At 40.4% G+C, this 25,615-nt stretch overlaps 1 protein-coding gene across 1 annotated transcript in view; it reads right to left on the reverse strand.

The window, feature by feature from the left end:
• Nucleotides 1–25,056, reverse strand: part of mypn (myopalladin) — a 247,250-nt gene extending 222,194 nt beyond the window's left edge. The window contains exons 1-2 of the mRNA XM_048609091.1: nucleotides 24,975–25,056; nucleotides 19,365–20,327 (exon numbers count right to left, since the gene is read on the reverse strand). Of these exons, the coding sequence (XP_048465048.1) occupies nucleotides 19,365–20,326 (962 nt within the window). The 5' untranslated portion in view covers nucleotide 20,327; nucleotides 24,975–25,056. The remainder of the gene's footprint in view (nucleotides 1–19,364; nucleotides 20,328–24,974) is intronic.
• Between the last annotated feature and the right edge of the window lie 559 nt (nucleotides 25,057–25,615).

Consider the following 25,615-nt stretch of genomic DNA (forward strand, 5'->3'; position numbering starts at 1 on the left):
CTTTGTGATTTTACTGTGTGCATATATTCAAATTCTTGCCTAAAATCTGCAAGGAGTGAGTTGACCCAGGGAAAAATAAATTGCTCTTAATAAAATGATCCAGTTTAAAATTCTCAACTACTTTGCCCTGTTTGAAAACCTGTCTTGGATTTCACTCCAAACCCAGTGTGCAATATGTAAAGAAGACAGGTGTAACCCAATCCTGATTTGGCTCTAGGATAAGCTCAATCAGATTGTTAGCAAATAAAATTTGCAAGTAAACAAGTATGGAGCCAAACTGGAATAGAAGACTTTTCAGAAATAGATTCTGCTAGGCCTGCGGAATGATGAAATGACTGGAAATTCTAAAGTTGATGCTTTTCCCATATTTAAAATTTTATTGAATTCTATTCAGTATGAATCATTTTTAATAATGTGTATGTACAAGGCCATAAGGTACTGTTAGTTTTTTTAACTATTCATTGTTCTAATAAGATGTCTGTAATTAAATTAAGCCCCAAAAGATTTAAAACAAAAAAGGTTTAAATAGAGGGGGATTAGGACATGAAATGTTTTGCCTAATTAACAATGAAGCAAAGTCCATAAATTCTTTTAGAATGGAATTAGATAATTGCTTGCAAAATAGGTGAAGTAAAGGACATTTTGAAAGATAGCACTTGTAATAATCTATCAATTTTGATATCTGTGGGATGGCCCAAAACTCCGTTGAATTAATTTATTTTTAACTGTAGTGATTGTTGGTATGGGAAAAACAGAAAAGGCAGGTATAGGGATGCTCAGTAGAAGACAATGTTGACCAGGATAATTCCATTACTTTTCTTCAGATACTGACTTGTCATCCAACTGAACTGTGCCTCAACTGAATATCTCACTTGAAAGGCAACATGACAGGCACCATGGCACTCTCTCCACACTGCACCAGTCAACCAAGACAAAATGCTGAAAATGGATCATGAAACTTGAACCCAAAACATGCGACTCAGAAATAAAAGTCTAACCTCAAAATTAAGCTGACACAGAAAGGAAGAATAAACAGTGGCAGTGACTAAATTATAATGGAACCTTCCATGGTGTTCAATAGTCTTTGCATTAAAAAAAATGCTGTATATGTAACTCCTGACCCACAATATGTGGTTGACTTTTAAGTGCCCTGTGTAATGGTCGAGCTTGTCACTCGCTGTACCACACCACTTTAAATGGGAGTAGGCTACACAACAACCACGAAGCACCAGAAACAAAAATGGCATATCCTGCTCTGCTGACCCTGAAAAATCCTCCTCACTAACATGTGGAAACTGATGCCAAAATTGGGAAAGCTGCCCCACAGACCAGTCAACCAACAGTCTGACATAGTTCAATTACCAAATCTTACCTTACAATTTCCAGAACACTTCCTTCACTATCCTTCGTGTTGTCCTGGTCTATGAGGAGGAGAAGTTGACCTTGGAGACCTGAATATTGACTTCAGCTCATGGTATCAGGAAAACACCCAAAGAAACCTCCTGCTGATTACCACCTACTGCTTTATCTCAGCTGTATCAGCACTTAAAAGAACATGAAACATAGCAAGGATGTGGACTTTCACAACACAGAGCTTATCCCAGGTCCAGTCACTCAAAAGTACCACTACAGATAGAACTGACTAAGTCTTGAAGAACAAGTCAGCCAGACTGGATGCGTGTCGAAGGTTGAGAGAATTAGAGAAAAAGAAATCTACTTGAACTTTTCCATGTCAATTTACCTGCTGCAAATGCATCTGTCATGACACTCTTGGCAGAAGTGATGACTCTACAGTCTCTACAGTAAAATTCCTATTGTTACATTGAAGGCAGTGTCTAATGTATTGTGTGGAACTGATCTAGCAGTTCAAATTTAGGTATCTGTAGGCATTGTGAGCCATCAGCAGTGACAGCGGAATTCAGCTCAACTATAATCTGTAACCTCATGACCTCACATAACCCTCAATCTACTCTTGCCACCAAATGGGAGATCAAGCTTGGTTCACTATCAGGAGCAGCACCATCTAAAAAACAAAGGTGTTAATTGATGAAGCTACATAGAACTACACACATGCTAAACAGCAGAAGCAGAATGCAGTTGATAGAACTAAGTGATCCCGCAACCAACAAATCAGATCGAAGCTCTGCAGTCCCGCCATATAGTCCTCAACAAACGGGAAAACCAGCACATCAGTGCACAATAAAAGATACAGCATTTATATTCATCTTCAGCCAGAAGTTCGGAGTGACTGATCATTATAACCTTTTCCAAAGTTCACAGATGCCAGATTTCAGCCCATTTGATTAACTCAGTGAGTCTGCAGCTGGTGAGTGAATGTGTAATTTACATCTAAAGTCTAGTTCTATGTTTAATTTAACCTTTAATTTATGGTTTAATTTAGGAAAAGTTTTACTCCAGTGTTAAAATAGGGACACACAAGCTCTATGAACGTATTTGCAGCTAGTTAAATAATGGCCAATTTAAACAGGTTTTCAGAAGCTTGAATCAGTTGTTTTTCAGGAAACATAAAAGAGCAGTTCCTCAGTGTTGCCTCATTCGCACTGCCTCATCTGCACAGATTACTGCTTTGGGCATGAAGTGTAAAGTGAGAGTTTGATAATAGGAAGAAGGAAATGGAATTAGCCTAAGGGGAGAAGACAATGCTCCTTTCCTTTTCTATCTTTTCAAGTTTCCAGTAATTGGCTCTCATTTTGGTACAGCTGAAGAAGTTGATTCTAATTATTCAGATTGCAATAAATAGTCTCTAAAGTTTTGGTGTGACAAGTTAGTTTAGTCAAGTGGAACGTACGTCCTGCAGTACGTGGGAAGGGATATGAATCCTGTGGGAAGGCAGCATTGAAGTGGATGATCTGCCATGATTGTCCTGAATGGCACAGCAGGCTCAATGGACTGAACAGCCTACTCTTAATCTTATGTTTTTAAATAATGAATGCATCATGAGTCCAGATGAACACATTTGCAGATGTGTGAGCTCCAGGTTTCAGTACGTAAACATGTTGGAGTCACTGTTGCGATTCCGTGAATCAGAGAACTACATGGGTAGCATTTTTAGGGAGGTGCTCACATTGCAAATTAGAAACGCAGGCAGAGAGGGAATAGATGACTGACAGGCAGTTGAAGAGAACCAGCCAGGAAGCGCAAGATTCTCTTGTGTCCATCATACTTACTAATTAATTTTCCACTTTGGATACTGGTGAGGACGAATGTAACCAGAGCCAAGTTTGTCACACCACCAGTAACTCAGCTATACAACAGAGGGGATGAAGAGCGGAAGGGTAATAGTGATAGGAGATTCCATGGTCAGGGGATCAGACAGGTGTTTTTGTGGCAGTAAACGTGATTCCAGGATGATCTGTTGTCTCCCTGATGATAGAGTCAGAAATGTCGCAGAGCAGCTGAGGGGCTACCTTCCAGAGGAGTGTGAACATCTAGTAGTCGTGGTCCACATTGGTAGCAACAACACTGGTAGGAAGAGGAATCAGGTCTGGAAAGCAGATTTTAGGGAGCTAGAACTAAATTAACATGCAGAATTCCAAGAGCAGCAATGACAGAATTACTTCCAATACCAAGTGCTAGTGAGCATAGGAAAAGTCAGATTGATAAACTGAACGCAATCGCTAAAGAATTGGTGTAGCTGAAAACGCTTCAGATTTCTGAGGTACTGGCTATGATTCTGGGCCAGGTGAGACCTGTATAAACTGGATGAGTTATGTCTTAAAAGGCTTGAGAATAATACCCTCACAGCACATTTGCTATTACTGTTGGGGAGGATTTAAACTAGCTTGTCAGAGGATGGAAACCTAGAGGCAGCTCAAATTAGAAGGAAGTAAAGCTGATAACCAGAAGTAGAAAAGTGAAATTAGAAGGCAGGTGAAATGAAGATAAGCATCAACTAAGCTTAGAATGTGAAATAATGTTGAAAAAGCAAAGATGAAGGGACTTAAGGGCTTACAGCATTCATAACAAGTTAGATGATTTAAAGGCACATGTTGAGAGAAGTGGATATGGTCTAATCCTCATGACAGAAAGATGTTTTTACAGAAAGTATTCCTTAAAAGATAGAGTTCAGAAAATGTAGACATACAAAGGGTTTAGGGTATTCTTGTCGATAAGTCGCTGAAGGCCAACATACAACAAGCAATTAAAAAGGTATGACAAATGTTATAATATATTATCACTTTTGGAATTTGGGCTTTTACAATAGATGCAGATAGACTTTGGTCAGTTCCTTGAAAGTATTTTCTAAATAAAGGTCAAAGTCAGTCAAGACGGTGACCTAAAATATAAAAACTTCCAAGAAGGCATGAGATCCAGTCAACTGCCTAGCTGGACATCTGTAGTATTAATGGCTGGAGTTTAATCTCCAATAATGGAGTTTACGGCAAGCAGAGAAAACAGACCAAAGTTTAGCTCTTAAATTCATTTCCGAAGCATCGAGTGTTCAGTTCAAAAGGGAGAACAGTTTGCTCTTAGCGAGAGAAGGAGCTTGCAGTTCAGGAGGTTCAGTCACCTTAACAGAAAAGTGTTAGATTGTAAAGCTTCCGAACTGTGAGAGTTTATGTAGGAAGTTTTCACGTTTTCAGACCTGAAGAGAGTTTTAAGGCACCAGAGTTGAAAAAGGGACATTTCACAGACTTGGAAAGAAGTTGCAAAACTGTCTCAGCAGTCCAAGAGGGGAAGCAGGAAGAATTGGTTAAAGAGGCAATTAAACACATGAGCTCGGAGTGATAAAAACCAAAAGACAACTGCAGACACTGTAAATCAGGAACAGAAACAGAAGTTGCTCCAACGGGCAGAGAGATTTTGGCCTGGTACCCATTGATTCCAGTTTTGCTAGGGTTCCTTAATGTCAAACTCGGTCGAATGCCACCTTGATATCAAGGGCTGTCACTCTCACCTCACCTCTGGAATTCAGCTCTTTTGTCCATGTTTGAACCAAGGCTGTAATGATGTCAGGAGCTGAGTGGCCCTGGCGGAACCCAAACTGGGAGTCACTGAGCAGGTTATTGCTGAGGAGGTGTTGCTTGATAGCACTGTTGATAAATAAAAAATAACATTCATGCCAACATGGGTCAGGTAATGACCATTCCACGAGAGAGAATCCAAGTACTGTTCCTTAACGGTCATTGGCATTACAATTGCAGAATCTTTTATGATCAACATCCTGGTAGTTACCATTGACCAGACATTGAAATAGACCATCCACTTAAATATTGGCATGACAAGAGCAGGTCAGGGGCTGGGAATGCTGTGGCTAGTACTCATCTCCTGTCTCCACACTGCCTGTCCACCATCCACAAGGCACAGGTCAAGACCAGTCCCCAGGAGAAGTCCCCCACTTTAGTACAAATGAGTTACCTCAATTTGTCAGGTTCATCTGTGAGGAAGGGTGAACTAATTCCCCGTTTTTTATTCACCCTTGATCACAAGGTCAGTTTAAAAAACAACCCTTCCCCTGATCTGCCTTTCTTCCAGATCAAGTTAATATGTTTAGAAACAACCAATTTAAACAGGCTGGAGTTAAGAAAAGAGTTAGTCTATTTGTTACTCAAAGTAAGAAGGAAAGGTAATAAAACACACAGAGGTCAAGAATCATTGGTAGGTTAAACAAAAGACAAATGTTAAAAAAAGACATATGGATTAGTTTCTGAGTTTCATTAAGCATAGATGGTGGGATGTTGTGGCCGTTAAATTGAGTGATACCAGTATCATTGATGTTGGTAAACAAGAAATTAATGTTGATATACTTGTCTTTGCATATCAGCTGGAAGGCCTCTTGTCCTGAGAGCACGAGAATATATCTTTTAACCTGCAGCATAGGATTGACTAGGATTTTTCTCAGTTATGGCCATCACAGCACACATGTCTCCCAGTAGCACCCATACACCAGGGTTGAAGCTGGTTTTAAATATTCCTCAAAAGGAGAAAACACAAACACATCTCTTGATCAGACTGCTCTTTTTCTTTCCATCATGTACACAGAGTCTCAGATAACTTTCAGGAGATTTTGAGTTTGCAGTGCACTTCTTTTTGAAGTCCTTCGCTGTGAAAATTCCTTGACATCCATCAAGTGAGAAATTCCTGGGTCTCTGTCAAGCCTGAGGATAAATCCGCACTGGTCTTCTAGACAATCACTGAGTTACACTGCTCAGAATTTACTTTCTCAGTCATTTAGCTGTATCTCCTCTTTCAAAAAAAAACATGATGTATTTTAAACTTCAATATATCCATACGTCATCCAGGATTATGGTTCATGGTCATGACAATGTGAATGAATACTGTCTACTTGCATGGATGACAGCAGCTCCAAATAACACTCAAGAAAGTTGACACCATCACAAAGAAGTTTGCTCAATTGCCACCCCATCCATTCTGTTTGAGACTGATGCACAATGTCCATCTACAAGATTCAATAAAATAACTCAAGGTTTCTCCAACTGCACCTTCCATGACCTCTGCACCTAGAAGGACAGGGGCAGCAGATGCATGGGATTACCATCATATACACGTTTCCCTGCAAGCTAATCCTAATTGGAACTATATTACAACACATTCATTGTTGCTGAGACAAATTCTTGGAAATCCTTTCCTAACAACACTGGGGGTATCAATACACCCAAAGACTGCAGCAGTTCAAGAAACCAAATCACCACCATCCTCTCGAGGGCATGTAGAGATTGGCAACAAATGCTGGCTTAGCTAGCAATACTGACATCCCCTGAGTGCATTAAATAAAACTTTCCCTTGGCTCTTCAATATATCACTGAAATACAGCAAAGTACTGACAGCTATTGGCTTGCAGGAAAGTGCTGGTGAGTTAAAGTCATATAGCACAGAAACTGGCCCTTCGCTCCAACTAGTCCATGCCAACCATAATCCTAAACTAAACTAGTCCCACCTGCCTGTGTTTGGCCCATATTCCTCTAAACATTTCCTATTCTTGTACTTATCCGAAAGTCTTTTAAATGTTGTAACTGTACCTGCATCCACCACTTCCTCTGGCAGTTCATTCCACGCACGAACCACTCTCTGTGTAAAAAAGTTGACCCTCGTGTCCTTTTTAAATCTTTCTCCTCTCACCTTAAAAATACACCCGGTAGTTTTGAACTCCCTTACCCCAGGGGAAGAACCTTTGTCATTCACTTTATCTATGCGCCTCATGATTTTATAAACCTCAATAAGGTCACCCCTCAACTTCCTACACTCTAGTGAAAAATGTCTTTCCAGTCTATTTTTATATCTCAAACCCTCCATTTCCAACAACATTCTGATAAATCTTTTCTGGACTCTCTCCAGCTTAATAATATCATTCCTATAACAGGGCAACCAGAACTGCACACAGGACTCCAGAAGAGGCCTCACTCATGCTACGAGATAGAAGATGGAGAAAGGGCTCATTGTATTGTGAGCTCTCTCCAAGGTACTGCCAATTCTCATTCCTTGCTCTGTTTATCCTATCAGACAGTCTTGCCTCCTGTCACCACGTACAAACCTGCCACTGCAAGGGTACAAGCAGTCAGTCTTTGGTAGAGTCCTCATCGGTTCAAAGCCAGAGGATTTCTGCCTCAAGAATCTCAGTTACCTCAGTTACACACGAAGGGTCGTAGAGAATTGGAATGCTCTTCAATGAATGACAGTTTATGATAGATCAGTTGTTCAGTTTAAATCTGTGAAGGGTAAATTTTTAATTCAGTATATAATTAAGCAGGGCAGAATGTTGGCTCAGTGGTTAGCACTGCTGCCTGACTGCGCCAGGGACACAGGTTTGATTCCAACCTTGTGTGACTGGCCGTGTGGAGTTTGCACATTCTTCCTGGTTTCCTCTGGGTGGTCTGGTTTCCTCCGATAGTGCAAAGATGGGCAGATTATGTGCACTGGCCATGTTAAATTGCCCATACTACGCAAAGATGCACAGGCTAGGTGGATTAGCCATGGGAAATGTGGGGTTATAGGGATAGGATAGGGGGGTGGGTCTGGGGGGAAGCTCTGAGAGTCTGTGTGGACTCAATGGGCCAAATGGCCTGCTTCCATACTGTAGGGATTCTATGCTTATATGAAAAGTATTAAAGGATATGAGCCAAAGGCAGGTTTATGGAGTTAGGCCACAGATACAATTGTTTCTCGGACTGGAGGCCCGTGACTAGTGGTATGGCACAGAGGTCGGTGCTGGGACCTTTGTTATTTGTTATTTACATAATTAATCTGGATGAGAATGTACAAGGCATGATCAGTAAGTTTGCGGATGATACAAAATTAGGAGGTATCATTGAAAATGAGGAAGGTTATCAAAAATTACAGAGAGATCTTGATCAGATGGGGAAGTGGGCTGAGGTTTGGCAAGTACAATTCAATACAGATAAGTGTGAGGTGTTGCACTTTGGAAAGTCAAACCAAGCTACGACTTATACAGTAAATGGTAAGGTCCTGAGGAGTGTTGTGGAACAGAGAGACCTAGGAGTACAAGTACATAGTTCATTGAAAGCAGTGTTACAGGTAGACAGAATGGTGAAGAAGGCATTTAGCATGCTGTCCTTCATTGGTTGAGACATTGAGTATCAGAGTTGGGATGTTATGTTACAATTGTATAAGTCACCGGCGAGGCCGCACTTGGAATATTGTGTCCAGTTTTGGTCACCCTGTTATAGGAAAGTAGTAGACTCGCTAACTTTAAGGGCATTTAAATGGTCATTGGATAAACATATGGATGATAATGGAATAGTTTAGGTTAGATGGGCTTCAGATTGGTTTCACAGGTCGGCGCAACATCGAGGGCCGAACGGCCTGTACTGCGCTGTAATGTTCTATGTTCTATGGTTTAACTGGAAAGTGTGCAAAGATGATTTATGAGGATGTTGCCAGGACTAGAAGACCTGAGGTATAGGGAGAGGTTGGCCAGGATAGGACTTTATTCCTTGGATCGTAGGAGAATGAGGGGTGGCCTTATTGTCGTGTATAAAATCATGAGGGGCATAGATAGGATGAATGCATATAGTCTTTTTCCCAGGGATAGGAAATTGAAAACTAGAGGGCACAGGTTTAAGGTGCGAGGGGATGGATTTAAGAAGGACCTGAGGGGCAACGTCTTCACGCAGAGAGTGGTGCATCTATGGAATGGGCTGCCAGAGAAAGTGGCTGAGGCAGGTACAATAGCAAAATTTTAAAAACATTTGGATAGGTACTTAGATGAGAAGGCTTTAGAGGGATATGGACCAAATGCAAGTAATTGGAACTAGCTGAGAGGGCATCATGGTCAGCATGGACCATATTGGGCCGAAGGGCCTGTTTCCATGCTGTATTACTCTACGGCACTATGACTATGACTATTTCATTGAATGGTAGAATGAGCTCAAGAAGCTGAAAGGCCTACTCCCTTGCTATGTAACAAACTTATCTTTAGCTTTGCTGAAGTCACAGGGGTAGTATTACTTAGTTAGACAAGGCTTGGCTGGTTGTAACAACATCAATATTGTCATCTGTGTAAAATTGTAAATAAATCTAATATTTCATCTAAATTCTACATTCTGTCTTGCCATCTCTACTGCTGTATTCATTTGGTTCAATTAAAATGTTCTACGTCCAATGTTCCTCACACTGTCTTGATTTGAATACTTGTAAAATGGCTGCTTGCAGTGAACGTGCCTCATGACATAGATCAACATCTGCAGCTTGGACGTCAGTCCAGTATCGTGCTTTCTTCCAAGGTGTCCTCTTTTCATAAAAATATAATATAAAGAAACAAGAAATTTGGAGCCACTATTTTTTACACAGAGTTACGGTACTATGCACATAGTTATTCTCATGCATTTGCAAAACTTTTTTTTATTCTAGTTAGACTGTCTTTTGTCAGTCTCTTTGTACGTGCGCAGGTTGTCGGCTTTTCTTCCAAATTCACCTAGTTGGCATGATGTGCTCTTTTATTCTGTTTCAAAAATCTTTTCAGTTAATCTCTGGTTTGGACCGTTGCCTTAGACATTTCTTTCCTTTGGTTTCTAACTCACTCTCTTTGTCCACCAATGCAGCTTGCAAAACACTATAAATCTCTTCTGACATATTTGGTTACTAATCTGAGTTTGTGAAACACTTCTGCTAGGATAAGTTGTTCTGGCTTCATGTTTATTATCTGGAATTTCAGATCTTCAGTTTTGCCATTGCACTGGGCTCTCAGATTAATCGGTACTTTTGGGGTCATCATCGTTCTATCACATTGCCTCAATTTTACTTAAACAACGTTTCATAATTTGGGTTACCATCTGGTGAAACCTTACATAGGCCTGAATGTCTGATGTAGCACGAAGCATCAGTATCTATCTGGTAGTTCAGATCTGTTTGATGCTCTTGTTCTGCTGGCTTCATCATAATAGTTCTAAACCATTTTTCTTCTTTAGATTTGGCACCTTTGTGGTATTGATTGAATTGTCCAAATCTTCATCCATTTCTGTAGTAATTATCTCCATGGGTTTATAGATGTTTGTCTTATTTCCAGCTAAACACCTGCATGCCAAGTGATTCAGCTTCTAAAAGTTAAAATACTGTTGTCCCAAACTGGACACACTTTCTTTTATATAATGACAAAAATGCTATTTGCCTTTTGAACTGTTTGAGATAACAAGCATGTTAATTCACTCTGTTCCTTAGACAAACACACAAATCTACAATGTACATCAATATTTAAAAAGATTCATGCCTTTTAAAAAAAATGCCATTTATTTTCTCACTACTAAAGCAAATAACCTCACACTACCTTGCATTAAAATCTATCAGCTATCTCTTTGCCCATTTACTTGATCTATCAATTCCCTTTGCAACTTTTAGTGCTCTGTGCACAGCTTATGTTCCCACCTATATCTGTAAAATGCAATCTCAACCAAAGGCTTAAAGAAAAGGTAATTAAGAAGAACACGTTAGTCTGCTCACTCTCAGCTGTAGGGTTGCAGCCCAGGTGCTGCCTTAATATTTCCAATATGATTCAAGTCTTCCCTCAGCAATCATGCAAGTATGTAGTTCTGAAAACCTACTTTGGCAAATGTTCAAAACCAGTAAATGCTGATTTGAATAAACTGAATTTAAATTATTTCTGCTAGTAAACTTTCCCCCAGACAGCACCGATTAGTAACACCATTTTTTTAAACTTTTGCTTTCAACCAATACTTCTTAACAGGTATATAGTAATATTATTCCATAGCCATGGTTTTTTCAGTATTTTCAGATTTGTTTTGTTTTGTTGGCAAAGTGGTTTTTTCTTTTAAAAATGGTGTTATTGCTTTTGCTTAGTTATTAATTCATGGCACATTTTTCAACCAACATTGTAAAAGAACAGACACTGGACCAAGTTCTGAAGAAGTGTCACTGGACTCGAAGTGTTAGCTCTGCTTTCTCTCCACAGCTGCTGCCAGCAATTTCTATTCTTGTTTCAGATTTTCACAATCTGCAGTTCTTTGTTTTATTTTAGTGCTCCATTTGTTTTTATGGTCAAGGTTCTTTTTAAAAGGATGGATATCAAACAACGATGAGTCAGAATAGAGAAAGGAGATAGAGGGCTTGGTGACATGCTGCAGTGATAACAACTTCTCTCTCAATGTCGGCAAAACTAAAGAACTGATCATGGACTTCAGAAAGAAAGGAGGAGAACACACACCCATCTACATCAAAGGAGTGGAGGTTAAGAGGATTGAGAGTGTCAAGTTCTGAGGAGTGACAGTAACTGACAACCTGTCCTAGTCTTCCCACATAGATGCGATAGTCAAGAAGGCACAACAATGCCTCTTCTTCCTGAGGTGGCTCAGGAAATTTGACATGTCCATAAGGACCCTCACCAACTTTCACAGATGCACCATTGAAAGCATACTGTCTGGATGCATAATGGCCTCATCCCACAACTGCTCTGCCCAGGATCATAAGAAACTACAGAAGGTTGTGTGCACAGCCCAGACTATGATGGAAGCCAACCTCCCATCCGTGGACTCCATTTACACATCTCATTGCCATGGAAAGGCTGCCAACTTCACCAAAGACCCCTCCCACCCTGGTAATACTCTCCTACAACCTCTTCCATCAGACAGAAAACACAGAAGCTTGAACACATGTACTAGTAGGTTCAAGAACAGTTTCTTCCTTGCCGTTATTAGACTGATGAATGGACCTCTCCAACTTCAAAGAATGTTGATTTTGTTAACGTTGTTCTTGCCTCACGCATCTCCTGTGCGATATAACCTGTATGCCTCACTCCATCTAAGTTTTTTTCACCTTATGATCTGTATGTCCTTGCTACTATGATCGGCCTGTACTGTTCGCAATCAAAGCTTTTCAATGTACTTAGGTACACGTGACAACAAATCAAATCAATCAGTCAATCAATCAATATGCCATCAAGTGTAGAAAGTTGGCATTGGCAAATAAAACATTTTCCCTTTTCGGTCACATTGGTGTCAATCAATCAATCAGTATTAGTTTGTGCATTATACCAACTCTTTTCCTTCTCCCACTATATGTGCCTTAATCCCCACCACAAAACTAACATCTCAGATCCCCTCTATGGAATCACTATTGATGTACCGAAAGCATACGGACTGCACTACAAGATGACAGTTCACTACCAGCTTGTCAAAGATAAACATTACCTTGTCAGTAACATTCTCGTCTCATGAATGAATAATAAAACTGCTTCAGTATGACATTTTCAATTCCATACCAGTTTACTGCAGCCAAATTAGTAGCAATGCTTTCCAGGCTTACTTGCCCATGGAACTGAGGCATTGAGATTTGTATAGTTCTCTTTAGCAATGATCAGCGACACAAAAGCAAATTACTGCTGGTATTGGAAAACTGAAATAAAAACAGAATATCAGAATATTCTGGAAATATGCAGCAGGTCTGGTAACATCTGAGGAGAGAGAAACAGACATTATTTCAGGTCAACAATCTTTGAGATCATTGACCTACAACATTCTTTGATAATTACTTAAAGAGAAACAGTCAAAGGAAATATTACAGCTATTCAAAAGATACTTTTATGATTAAGCATGATAACTTCGGGCTGAAGTTGTGGCTATGGCTAGTTTTCAAACGGGAATTTTCTTCGGCGACCCTCATCCCTAAAACAGATTATCTAATCATTGTCACAATCTTGTTTTTAGTAGTCAGAAAATTTGTTGCAGACATATAGAACAGTGACTACACTTCTTAAGTGATTACAAAGCTATTTTGAATGTTATGAGGTTGTAAAAAGTACTATATAAATGTATGATATAACAAGGTGTAGAGCTGGATGAACACAGCAGGCCAAGCAGCATCAGAGGAGCAGGAATGCTGACGTTTCGGTTCTGGACCCTTCTTCAGAAAATCAAGATAACCTTGTTATCTCAGATTCTCCAGCATCTGCAGTTCCTGCTATCCCTATATAAATGTATGATCTTGCGTTTTGCAAATTCCATTGGAGGCCAATGAGACTGTGACTCCTTCCACTGCTGCCCTCAGCTGGCTGATGGTTGCCTGAGATTATTTGCTGTTCAGTGTGGCCTCATCACCAGATGATTTTACAGCTTTCTCTTTTGGTCTGATGTGAAATTCATGATAGCTTTTGCTAAAGCTGCTCCTGATCTCAAAAGCTTTGTTGTGGTACATTATGGTGTGGCACTGACATGGCATGGGAAATTTAAAGTCTATACTGATTACTGTGGTGCTATTGCTTTAAGAGGGGAGTGCAAGAATAGCCAAGGACCAGAATGACATCACATGACCAGCAGCCACAGAGTTCCAGCAGCAGCATGCTAGACTAAGTATGTGTGCACACACTGCCCTGTGGTTGCAAGTTATCAGTTTGTGTGTTAAGTAAATCACTGAGATTTTCAAATAAATCGAAACTACATTATTTACCAATCCAGTAAGAAGGTGATAATTCTGTGTTAAGGAACACAACACGAGAATACAACAATTACTGTTGGCAAGCACAGTCAAGGAGACAGCCAGGCCAAAGTATTAATGGCTGAATGTGGTTGTGGCATTTATCAAAACACTGCGGGAAATTCTTCCAGTGCCTTCCCTTACTGAACACCATAACTAGAAATGCACATAAATGAGTGGTGATTTATTCAATGCGTTTGCAATACGTGAATTAACTGTTGCATATAATGACAGTGGCTAGATTTTCTGCTACATGTTCAGATGTGATATCTCACCACGATCCACAGGAAACTTAGTCAACTTTGGGAAATCAACCCTCAATAAACAGTTACTTCTGATATCAAAATTGTGTTCAAATCTGAACTCAATAACTACAAATGAATTGCAATTTATTCATACACGAGTCACCGTTTCTAGTCATTCCTGGTAATGATAAAAAGATCTAGGTTTGCACATGATCTGACTTCAACACGAATAATCAGTCCGGCCCACACATGTGTTTCTCTGCTTCTCAGCAGGACCCAAAAGGTACATCACTCTGAATAATCAATTTTCAGAGGCATATGCTCCACCCTAGACCAGATGTGATCGCGTAACTACACTTCACCAGACCACTTGAAAGCTCCAGATAAATTCAAGGATGATTTCTACACCTGACAGCAGAAGACTGCGGCCTCTATGTTTATACTGAGCATTTACATGTATGCATGTAATTAAGATGTTATATTTTCTACTGCAAGTTCTACTAAGCTAATAACAATGCCGTGTCACTGGTTACCCATCTATTGGGCGGTGATGACCGAGTGGTAATGTTGCTGGACGAATAATCCACAGATCCAGGTATCGTTCTGGGGACCTGGGTGCAAAACCCACCATAGCAGATGGTGGGATCTGATTCAAATAAAATTCGGAAATTAAACTTCAAATGATCACTACGAAATGATTTTCATAAAAACCCTTGAAGTGCCCTGTGCAGAAGGAAACTGCCTGGCAATGTGTTTGACTCTAAAATGCCTTCTCAAATGGCCTAGCAAGCCACATAGTCTTTGTGGGGACAAACTGCCATCTTCACATTGAGGGTATCTATATTGTGTTGTGTGGCACTGTCACTGTGCTAAATGGGACGGAGTTCAAACAGATCTAGCTACTCATCACCAACAAGCCAGGGGATCAAAACTGGCTGAATGAAGAGTCCAGGAGAAGCACCTGGTATACCTAAAAATGAAGCAAAAACCTAGTGAAGCTACGAAACAGTACCATTTGCTGCTTATGCTATCTGGCACGCATTGATAGACAGAGCCGAGCAATTCTACAACCAATGGATCAGGTCCACGTTCTGCAAGCCTACCAAATTCTGTCACGAATGGTGGTCGACAATTAAACAACTCACTGGAGGGGGAGACTCTATAAATATCGTCATCATCAGTGATGGTAGAACCCAACAAATCAGTGCAAAAGATAAGGCTGAGTATTTGCAGAATCTTCAACCAGAAATGCCAAGTGCATGATAAATCTTGACCCTTTCCTATGCTTATTATTGCAGAGGTTTGTCTTGAATCTATTCAAATAATTCCGTCTGACATCAAGTAATGGCTGGCAGCACTGTTTACAGCAACGGCTGGGTCCTGCCAACATGCCCAGAATAGCACTGAAGACTTGTACCCCAGGACTTGCTTCGTTCTTAGCCAAGTTGTTCTAGTATAGCTAGAACACTGGCATATACCTAACAATGTGGAAAATTGCCCAGATATGTCCTGTACACAAAAAGCAGAACAAATCCAAATTGGCCGGTTACTGCCCCAACAGTCTACCTCAATCATCAGTAAAGTAATGATGGGTATCAATCGTGCTATCAAGCAGCATGTCCTTAGCAATAATTTGATCACTGAAGCTCATTTTGGTTTTCATGAGGGCCACGCAGATCCTGGCCTCATTACATCCTGAGCCCAGACTTGGATAAAAGAGCTAAATTCCAGAGATCAGGTGACAGAGTGGCCACCCTTGATATCATGGCTGTAATTGTCCAGGTGTGGCAAAAAGGAGTCCAAAGGAATTAAGGGAAAACTCTTCACTGGAGTCATACCTAGCACAAAGGAAGATGGTTGATGTTTTTGGAGATCAGTCATCTCACTTCCAGGACATCTCTGCAAGAGTTCCTCAGAGGAGTTTCCTAAGCCTAACCATTCTCAGTTGTTTCTTCTATAACCTTCCCTTCATCATAAGGTCAGACGTGGGGATTTTCACTGATGAATGCACAATGTTCAGCACCATTCATGACTCTTCAGATATTGAAGCAGTCCATATCCTAACGCAGAAAGACATGGACAATATCTAGACCTGGGCTGATAAGTGGCAAGTAACTTTCACACCACAAGTGCCAAATAATGGTCATCTCCAACAAGACAGAATCTAACCCTTGCCCCTTGATATTCAATGGCATTACTACTTCTGAATCCCCCACTATAAACATTCTGGGAGTTATCATTGATCAGAAATTAAACTGGACCAGCCATATAAATAATGTGGCTACAAGAGAAGGTACTATTGGAGAGGATACTGGGGGACAAGATCAACTACATTAGGATAGTCAAGGTCTGATCAGAGATAGTCAGCATGGATTTGTGTGCAGGAAATCATGTCTGACAAATCTTTTAGAGTTTTTCAAAGAGGTAACCAAGAGGATGGATAAGGGTAGGGCAGTTGATGTTGTCTATATGGACTTTATTAAGGCCTTTGACAAGGTCCCACATGGCAGGCTAGTCATGAAGGTTAGATCGCATGGGATTCAGGGAGAACTAGCTAATTGGATTCAAAATTGGCTCGACAGTAGGAAGCAGAGGGTGATGATTGAAAGTTGTTTCACGGACTGGAGGCCTGTGACTGGTGGTGTGCCACAGGGGTCGGTGATGGGACCTTTGTTCTTTGTTAGTTACATAAATGATCTGGATGTCAATGTACAAGACATGATTAGTAAGTTTGCGAATGATACAAAATTAGGAGGTATTGTTGATAACGAGGAAGGTTATCAAAAATTACACAGGGATCTTGATCAGATGGGTAAGTGGGCTGAGGATTGGCAAATGCAATTCAATACAGATAAGCGTGAGGTGTTGCACTTTGGAAAGTTAAACCAAGCTACGAATTATAGAGTAAATGGTAAGGTCCTGATGAGCATTGTGGCACAGAGGGACCTAGGAGTACAAGTACATAGTTTGTTGAAAGCAGTGTCACAGGTGGAGAGGGTGGTGAAGAAGGCATTTAGCATGCTGGCCTTCATTGGTCAAGGCAATGAGTACAGGAGTTGGGACGTCATGTTACAGTTGTATAAGTCATTGGTGAGGCTGCACTTGGAATATTGTGTACAGTTTTGGTCACCCTGTTATAGGAAAGACACAGTTAAACTGGGAAGTGTGCAAAGACGATTTATGAGGATGTTGCCAGGGCTAGTAGGCCTGAGTTATAGGAAGAGGTTGGACAGGATAGGACTTTATTCCTTGGAACGTAGGAGAATGAGGGGTGACCTTATTGAGGTGTATAAAATCATAGATAGGCTGAATGCATATAGTCTTTTTCCCTGGGATGGGGAATTGAAAACTAGAGGGCATAGATTTAAGATGAGAGCGGAAAGATTTAAGAAGGACTTGAGGGGCAACTTCTTCACTCAGAGAGTGGTGCATCTATGGAATGGGCTGCCGGAGAAAGTGGTTGAGACAGGTACAATAGGAAAATTTAAAAAACATTTGGATAGGTACATGGATGGGAAGGGCCATAGAGGGATATGGACCAAATTCGGGCAATTGGAACTAGCTGAGTGGGCACCATGGTCAGCATGGACCGATTTGGGTTGAAGGGCCTGTTTCCATGCTGTATTACTCTATCACTCTGCCTCTAAGAGTGTGTCAGAGGCTAGGAAACTGCAGTAAGCAACTCACTTCCCAACTCCCCAAAGCCTATACACTATCTACAGGGGAGAAATCAGGAGTGTGATAGAATACTCTGTATCGTCCTGGATGAGTGCAGCTCGAACAACACTCAAGAAGGTTGACACCATGTAGGACAAAGCAGCCGCTTGATTGGTACCATATCCAGAAAGGTTCACTCCCTAAACTACCAATGCTTAGCACCAGCCGTGTGTATCATCTACAAGATGCACTGCAGAAATTCACCAAGGCTCCTTAGACAGCACTTTCCAAACCATGATCAAATTCATCTAGAAGGGCAAGAGCAGCAGATAACAGGAACACCACCAGCTGCAAGTTCCCTTTCAAACCACCCTCTATCCTGACTTGGAAATATATTGCCGTTCCTTCAGTGTCACTGGGTCAATATCCTGGAACTTCCTCCCTAACAGCATTGCGGGTCTAACCTAACCAAATGGGCTGCAGCAGTTCAAGAAGGCAGCTCATCGCCACCTTCTCAAGGGCCTCCTGGGATGGGAAATGAATGCTGGCCCAGCCAGGATACTCTCATCCCATAAATGAATTAAAATTTAAAAATTTGTACATTCAGGGTATGCTTAAATTATAATATTATGGGCAATGATCATGATAAGTTTAACAAAGGGCTACTTTCCCTTTGTCTTAAATGCACACAAAGCTAACAGAGACATTTTAGGTAACCTTAATGATCAGCAAACAGCTGAAATACAACAAGTATATTTTGGCATATGATCCATAAAACATCAGTAGAGATACAAGATTTCGACATCAACAAAATTAGCTGGACAAGATGTACCTTCTAGTGATTTCTCTTAAAATCAAAAAATTATCACCCTGGGACTTGATTAAACTAGACTTGGAATATATGCAGTTAATTTGCACCAAATAAGGGCCTCTAAATGACTATCACAAACTCTGCTCACCAAGTATGTGGTTGGCTTTCCTGAAATTTCAGAAATCGTTTTGTTGATATTATACTTCATCACATTTTCTAAATCCAGGAAAATGTTATTCCCAGATCAGAGAAAGATTAGATAAGAATAGGTATTTATTACTTGGATTAATTAATCTTTGAAGCCAGATGCTCAACAAACACAAAATAAAGATAAATACAAATCAAGAGATATTTAGCAAGGCTTTACAAAGTCACAGAAAAATCTCACAGGCCATAAAAATGAACTAATTTCTTTTCATCTTCATCATGTAACAAAAACCTTTCAATGCAATATTTTGATAAGTCCGTGAAATATCTCAAAGATAAAAATGACATTTTAACTTCACACTACTGGTGCAGGACTTTCTTGCCAATATCCCAGATTGACAATTCAGACAGAACCATGTACAATTTTTAAATCATGTTCAGAAAATCATGAGTAGGTCACACCTGAATTTTCTGACATGCAATACCAGCCAACAAAACTATCCACGGACCAGAAGAGGTTAGTTTAATAACTTCAAAACAAATTTGTAAATTTTAAACACAAAATAAAAATATAACGTACTTACCTTACTTCTGGTGTTGGTGATCCTGTCACAATGCATTCGAGCTGGACTTTGCTTCCCTCTGCTGCCTCCCTGCTCTTTAATCGCTGAATGAATCGTGGTGGATTTCCTTCAGTACCTTCAATGTAAAGAGGTCTTGATTGAATTTCAGTTGCTTTAGCTTCTGTTGTTAGTGTCTCAGTACCTGCTGATATAACTGGAGCTTGTGCTATTGCTTCAGATTCCTCTTTAGTTATGATTTTGTCATTCAACTGAGCCGAAAATGGTACATGTACTCTCTCCCTCTCGTCGACAGACCAAGATGAATGTTGAGCTTGTGAGCCAAGCTTTGTCTGCGCCCTGTTTCGTGAGTTTTTACAGGTTCTAGGTTTAATCCGTTTTGTACTTGTTGTTTTAAAAAGTGAAGATAACTCCTCAATAAAATCTGCAGCTTTACTTAAGTAATCCTTTTTAGCCTCTGCTTCAGTACAGTAAGGGGTGTTCTTTGTCTGTTTTCTTAATTCTCTGTGACTTTCTTTTGAGCTGCTGGGTCTTTTGGTGAAATTCTCACAGTGGTACGGTTGACTGGTCAGCTTTTCTGGGAAATCTGAGGAACCTGCAGAATCTAAAACTTTTCTGTTCCCAGCAGGTTTCAAAGTGTCATACACATCTTTGGTGGTACAGGTTACATTGATCTGCTTTTCATCTTTCTTCACTTCATCAGAACACTGGGCAATTGCTTCCTGAGCTAAATTGACACTTTTGTCCAATTCTTCCTGACTCAAAAATGCAGACAGGTCAGGGGACTCATCCTGACCATCTAAATCCTGGGAAACCCCAGATTTACTGCCATAATAGAAATGTTGAGAGGTAGCTTCTGACCTGCTTTTCTCGCCGTGTTCTTGATGTATCCGGACTTCGGCTAAATAGCTCTCCCTCAGAAGCTGAGAAATGGACGTGGAAGCTTCAAGGTTTTCCTCTTGCATTCTGTCAGGTTAAAAAAAAATCTAGGTTACAGCTTCTGCCTTAATAACTACATGTTGCTAACTGAACCAAACATCCAGTCATACATAGTATCATAGAATCCCTACAGTGCAGAAGCAGGCCATCCGGTCCATCGAGTCCACACCAACCTTCCGAAGAGGATGCCACGCAAACCCACCCCCCCCACCCTATCCCGGTAACCCTGTGTTTCCCATGGTTAATCCACCTAGCCTGCACATCCCTGGAGACTATGGGCAATGTGTATGGCCAATTTATCTAACCTGCACATCTTTGGATGCTTTACTGTATCTTTACAATTGGAAGATCTCATTGTACCAGTCACTGCTTAACTTCACAACCATCAATCAAAGGGTGATTTTACATACTAAGTCCGGTTTCCAATGAAGTGGGACTTAATGAATAACCTTGTTCCAGATTTCAGTGAAGCACCGAACTGAAATCTGACAGGGCTTGCTTGTCTTGCTCCCCACTCATCACTGGGTCCATATCAGCAGTCATGGAATTAGATCCTTAAATGGGCATCAATTGTCCACATAAGGACATAAAGCAGTGTAAGAAGGCAGTTCACAAGCCTTTCCGCTACAGGGAGACACAGAAAGGCAGCAGGATCTCTCCCTGCAGCCTCGCACCTAATTAAATGCCTACCCTCCACCAAACTCACCAGAGGGGAGGGTAAAGGATTCCAAAGATCATCCCTGTCCTGGCCAGGACCTTGTACCAAGATGACCTGGGGCTCCCATCCTACCCTCCCACCCAAAATACATTGATGTTTCATATCATACAGACCCTATACTCTCTCTCTAATTCAGGTGTATGTCAATCCCAGTGTTGGTATTTGTGAGCAACTGAGTCCATCCCAAAGAATCAAAAACAGTAACAGTTGGAAAAAACGACTGGTCATACTAGATTTCCATTTTGAAGTATACAAGTCAGACCAGTATGCGTCGTTCACAAGTTTTACTGGCTTTACTTTCTGGACGACAGTGCATATAACTCCTCCCAGAAGAAATCCCTTTCTCTGAGTCTGCTTCTTCCTAGGACTGTGGCTACTTAGAAAGACCTACAGGAACTAAGCAACAAGTGTTCAGATGGCACTGAAGGATCAAATAGAAACAGATGATACCATCAAATTACATGACTATGATCTTCTCAAAGGAGGGTGCAAGTAATAGTCAAAAATTCTGTTCTCATAAAACGTGAGCCTCATGACTTTCTATCCAGACAATTATTGATCTCGTGTACTTGCTACTCTGGTGCAGACAGCACTGATAAGCTGTTCTCTGGTGTTAGGTGCTGTCTTGTCCTACAGTGAAGTGGAGGGGGTGGGTGTGTGTGTTTGTGTGTGTTTTGAACACACTCAGTGAAGGAATGGGAGTAATTCCCTAGCTCTCATCTAGAAATGATGGAATTACTTACCCCAGGCTTCTCCGTTTTTCTCAATCAATCAGTCCATAACAGTGATCTGTTGCCACAATTACTCAGCATTGTCTCCGAATATACCACATTCTGCTCCTGCCTCACAGCTAAGTGATATGTTGAGCTGCACAGCTGACAAACTCCTGAAAAGGTGTTAAAATACAGGTCTTGCTCCAATGGAGGCATTGCCTGAATGATTGCTGCCAATCCCATCCCAAGTTAAAATCAATCCTCTGAATTCAACTGCTGAAAACTGGCCAAAAGTTAAAAGTGAGGCTGATCTCTCAGTTGATGAGTTTCATAAGGATCTAATAAGTGATTTTCTGGGGAAGCCTAGGAACCTTCTCTATTCTGGCCCCATTAAAATGTGGAGTGGGAAGGAACAAAAGACTTTACTGCTTTTCCTGTGGGAATTGGGTCTAAGGCTAATCAATGTAGTCAACCTACAACTATGAATTAGAAGCAGAAGTAGGCTACTTGTCCCATTGGGTCTGCTCCACTATCATCAAGACTGATTCTGATCTGATAATTCCACATTCCCACTTACTCCAGGAACCTTTCACTCCCTTGTTCATCAATAATCCATCTATCCCTGCCTTAAAAATAGTCAAAGACTCTGCTTCCACTATCTTTAGAGGAAAACGGTTGCAAAGTCTCTCAACTTTGAGAAAAAAAATTATCATCTCTGCCTTACCTGGGCTCCACATATTTTAAAGCAGTGGTCGCTAGTTCTAGATTTTCCAACAAGAGAATCACCCTTTCCATATCCACTTTGTCAAGACCCCTCAGGATCTTATGTTTCAGTCAATTTGCCTCTTATTCTTCTAAACTCTGGCAAATACAGGCCTAGACTGTCCAACCTTTTCTCATAAGATCATAGCTATTCCAGGTATTAGTCTAGAAAACCTTATGTGTACTGCATCCAACATATTTATCTCTTTCCTTAAATAAGGAATACTGTACACAGTACTCCAGAGGTGGTCTCACCACTGCCCTATATAACTGAAGCTTAATCTCCCTACTTTAGTATTCAAATCCCCTCACAATAATCAATGACTTTCTATTAGCTGTCCCAATTACTTGTTGTATCTGTATACAATTTTGTGACTCATGAATAAGGACATCCAGATCCCTCTTCATTAAGTTTTGCAGCAAATGTTGCATTAATCAGAAGCACAATGCATTTCCTTTCTGCATTCTTAAAATTAAGGGCCCTAAATGCAGCTGCAAGAATATGGTAACCATAGTTTTTTTTTATTTGTTCGCAGAATGTGGGTGTCGCTGACTAAGCCAGCATTTTTACCTATCCCTAATTGTCCTCAAGAAGGTGAGGGTGAGCTGCTTTCCTGGGCCACTGCAGTCCATATGGTGGTGATGTCTGGATTTGCCGTTATTGTTTCCAGTGCCAGGTCAATGCTGAGTGGTACATCTGGTTTCATTCCTTCAAGTCTTTTTAGTCATCTAATTCAATTGAGTGACTTGCTAGACCATTTCAGATGGCAGTTAAGAGTCAATTACATTGCTGTGGATCTGAAATAATATAGACCAGACGAGGTAAGAACATCAGACTTCCTTCCCTAAAGGATATTAGTGAACAAAATAGTTATTTTACAATTGCCTGTGGGTTCACGGTCATCATTACTGAGACTAGCTTTTAATTCAATGTTCGCTGAATTTAAATTCCACCAGCTGGTGGAATTTCAAACAATGTCCCCAGAGGACTAGCAGAGCTAATTATTACCAGTCCAGTGACTACACCACTGCCTCCCCCACCTCCAGACAGTAAGCAGGAATTAAACTGACTTCAAGACCGTAATGTACAGATAGGGTTTGAAAACATTAGTGCAACATAACTATCCAAATGTCAAGGAACAAAGGAGGTGTTTATTTTGTCGAACTTAGGGCAAAGATTTGGAGTAATCCTGTGGTTTCAATAGGAACCATAATTGCTGGAAATACACAATGAAGATAGAGGGAGTCACACTGTTGAACGAATTCCAACTCGCACTCTCTTTAAACACAAGTACTATATTTTACTGGAAGCATGAGATTGCAGAATCACTTGCTGCTCCAGCCAACTTTTATAATCCTATCCTTCAAATAGTTTCATTTTAGAAACCATTTCTGTTTCTAAATATTTCAATTCTGGATCGTTGTTTCTAAATATGTAAAAAAGATGATTCATTCACAAAGTAAAACTGTAGTTTTAAAAGATACTGTGCAGTGACATGTCACCTGTCATCCGACATTCTTTCTGGAACTCAGTCCCTGACAGCTCTTGGGTTTACACAAACTGCAGTCACCACCCCTCCTCAACAGCATGTAGCAGTGGGGAATAAATGTTGGTCTTACTAGCAACATTTACATTTTATGAACAAATATGAAAAAAATCTTTTCAATCTGTTTTTTTTAAAAATACTGGTATTTTCTGTCTGCTGCCCTAGAGTAGTACATATCCAGTGCTTTGAAAGAAATCTTGATGATGACTATTTCAATGCAATTTCTTCTCATATGCTTTCAAAAAAACCTGAACATTAAATATATGTATGAACATGAAGGTTGGAAACACTAAATCTGTTATCAGACTAACAGTCAATACTTCTGATGCATTGATTGCTCTGGGCTGACCAAATGTTCCTGACACTCAAACCATAGAAAGTAGCAGAGGGAACATTGCCCTTCCAGAAGAACTCTTTCTGCAGCTGTTGTGTACGTTAATTCTGGGAGCAGATCCCCTAAGCAGAAATCTAATTATAGTCTTGTGATATCAATTTACTATACAAAAATCAAAGCAGGCCCTGAGTCATCTTAAATTTGTTTCAAACAGTTAACCTACTTTGTAATAATGATACTGAATTTTAGAAATGGACTGGGAGATGAGGTCATTCTACAAGAAGCTATGACGTCACCTGAATATCTATGGCATGTCTGTCGGAACACAAAGCAATGAAAGCTTCAGTCGCTTAATAAGATAAAAATACATCATCCAACAAGTCCGGAACGCACGCTGAAATGAAATCCAATGACAATGTTTAAATAAGGTTCTTAGCATCGGAATACAGCACTTCTTTCTGCTAAACAGAAGCTCAGAGTTTGGCAAGCGTTTACTCTTTACGGAAGTACTGATTCAAAGAGCATGCTACTTTCAATTCTATATTCATTTCAACAAACTATTCAAGACAATAACACTGCATTAAACTAACAAAACAATACCTTTTGACTGGCCCAGTGGATGGTGTGATATGAAAATCTAGCAATGGCAGTTACTCAGTAGAAGTTGGAGATGAGAGATGGGAGGACAGCACTGCAATCCTTAGACCCTTGGGAAAACAGCAACTAACAGCCCGGGGGTTGGTTGAGAGTTAACCTTGACGTTGGTGAGATAGTGGTAATAAGCAATGGGCAACCTGTCACCACGGTACAAGTAACATTTGTCAGCATATTGAGTCCGAAGTTATTTTCGGCAGATGAGACCATGTGGCTAGGAAATGTTCACCTCATTGGATGGGGGAAGTATGTACAGCACCTCAGACACTGACTTAAAGTTGAGCCTGTAACAGACGTTTCATGTATATTCTCGAGATCTTTATTGATTGATCAGCATTGAAGATAATTAGAAGTGGGACTACAATGCAGAGCACTGCATTATTTAAAACCTGTTACTTCCCTAAAAAATCTGAAAATTAGAATTACAGCATGTAATTTCAGAATAAAAGTATGGATAAAATACACAAATATTTTTCATTATATTTCCCAGTGACAGCTTAACAGGTGGGTGCTTCCAAAAATAGCTGCTACAGTCAGTTGCTTTGTTGAAAAGATTCATGTGCTGATTTACTGTTTAAAAAATGCGT

The sequence above is a fragment of the Rhincodon typus genome, chromosome 20 (genome assembly GCF_021869965.1).
Source record: "Rhincodon typus isolate 14 chromosome 20, sRhiTyp1.1, whole genome shotgun sequence".
Classification (NCBI taxonomy): domain Eukaryota; kingdom Metazoa; phylum Chordata; class Chondrichthyes; order Orectolobiformes; family Rhincodontidae; genus Rhincodon; species Rhincodon typus.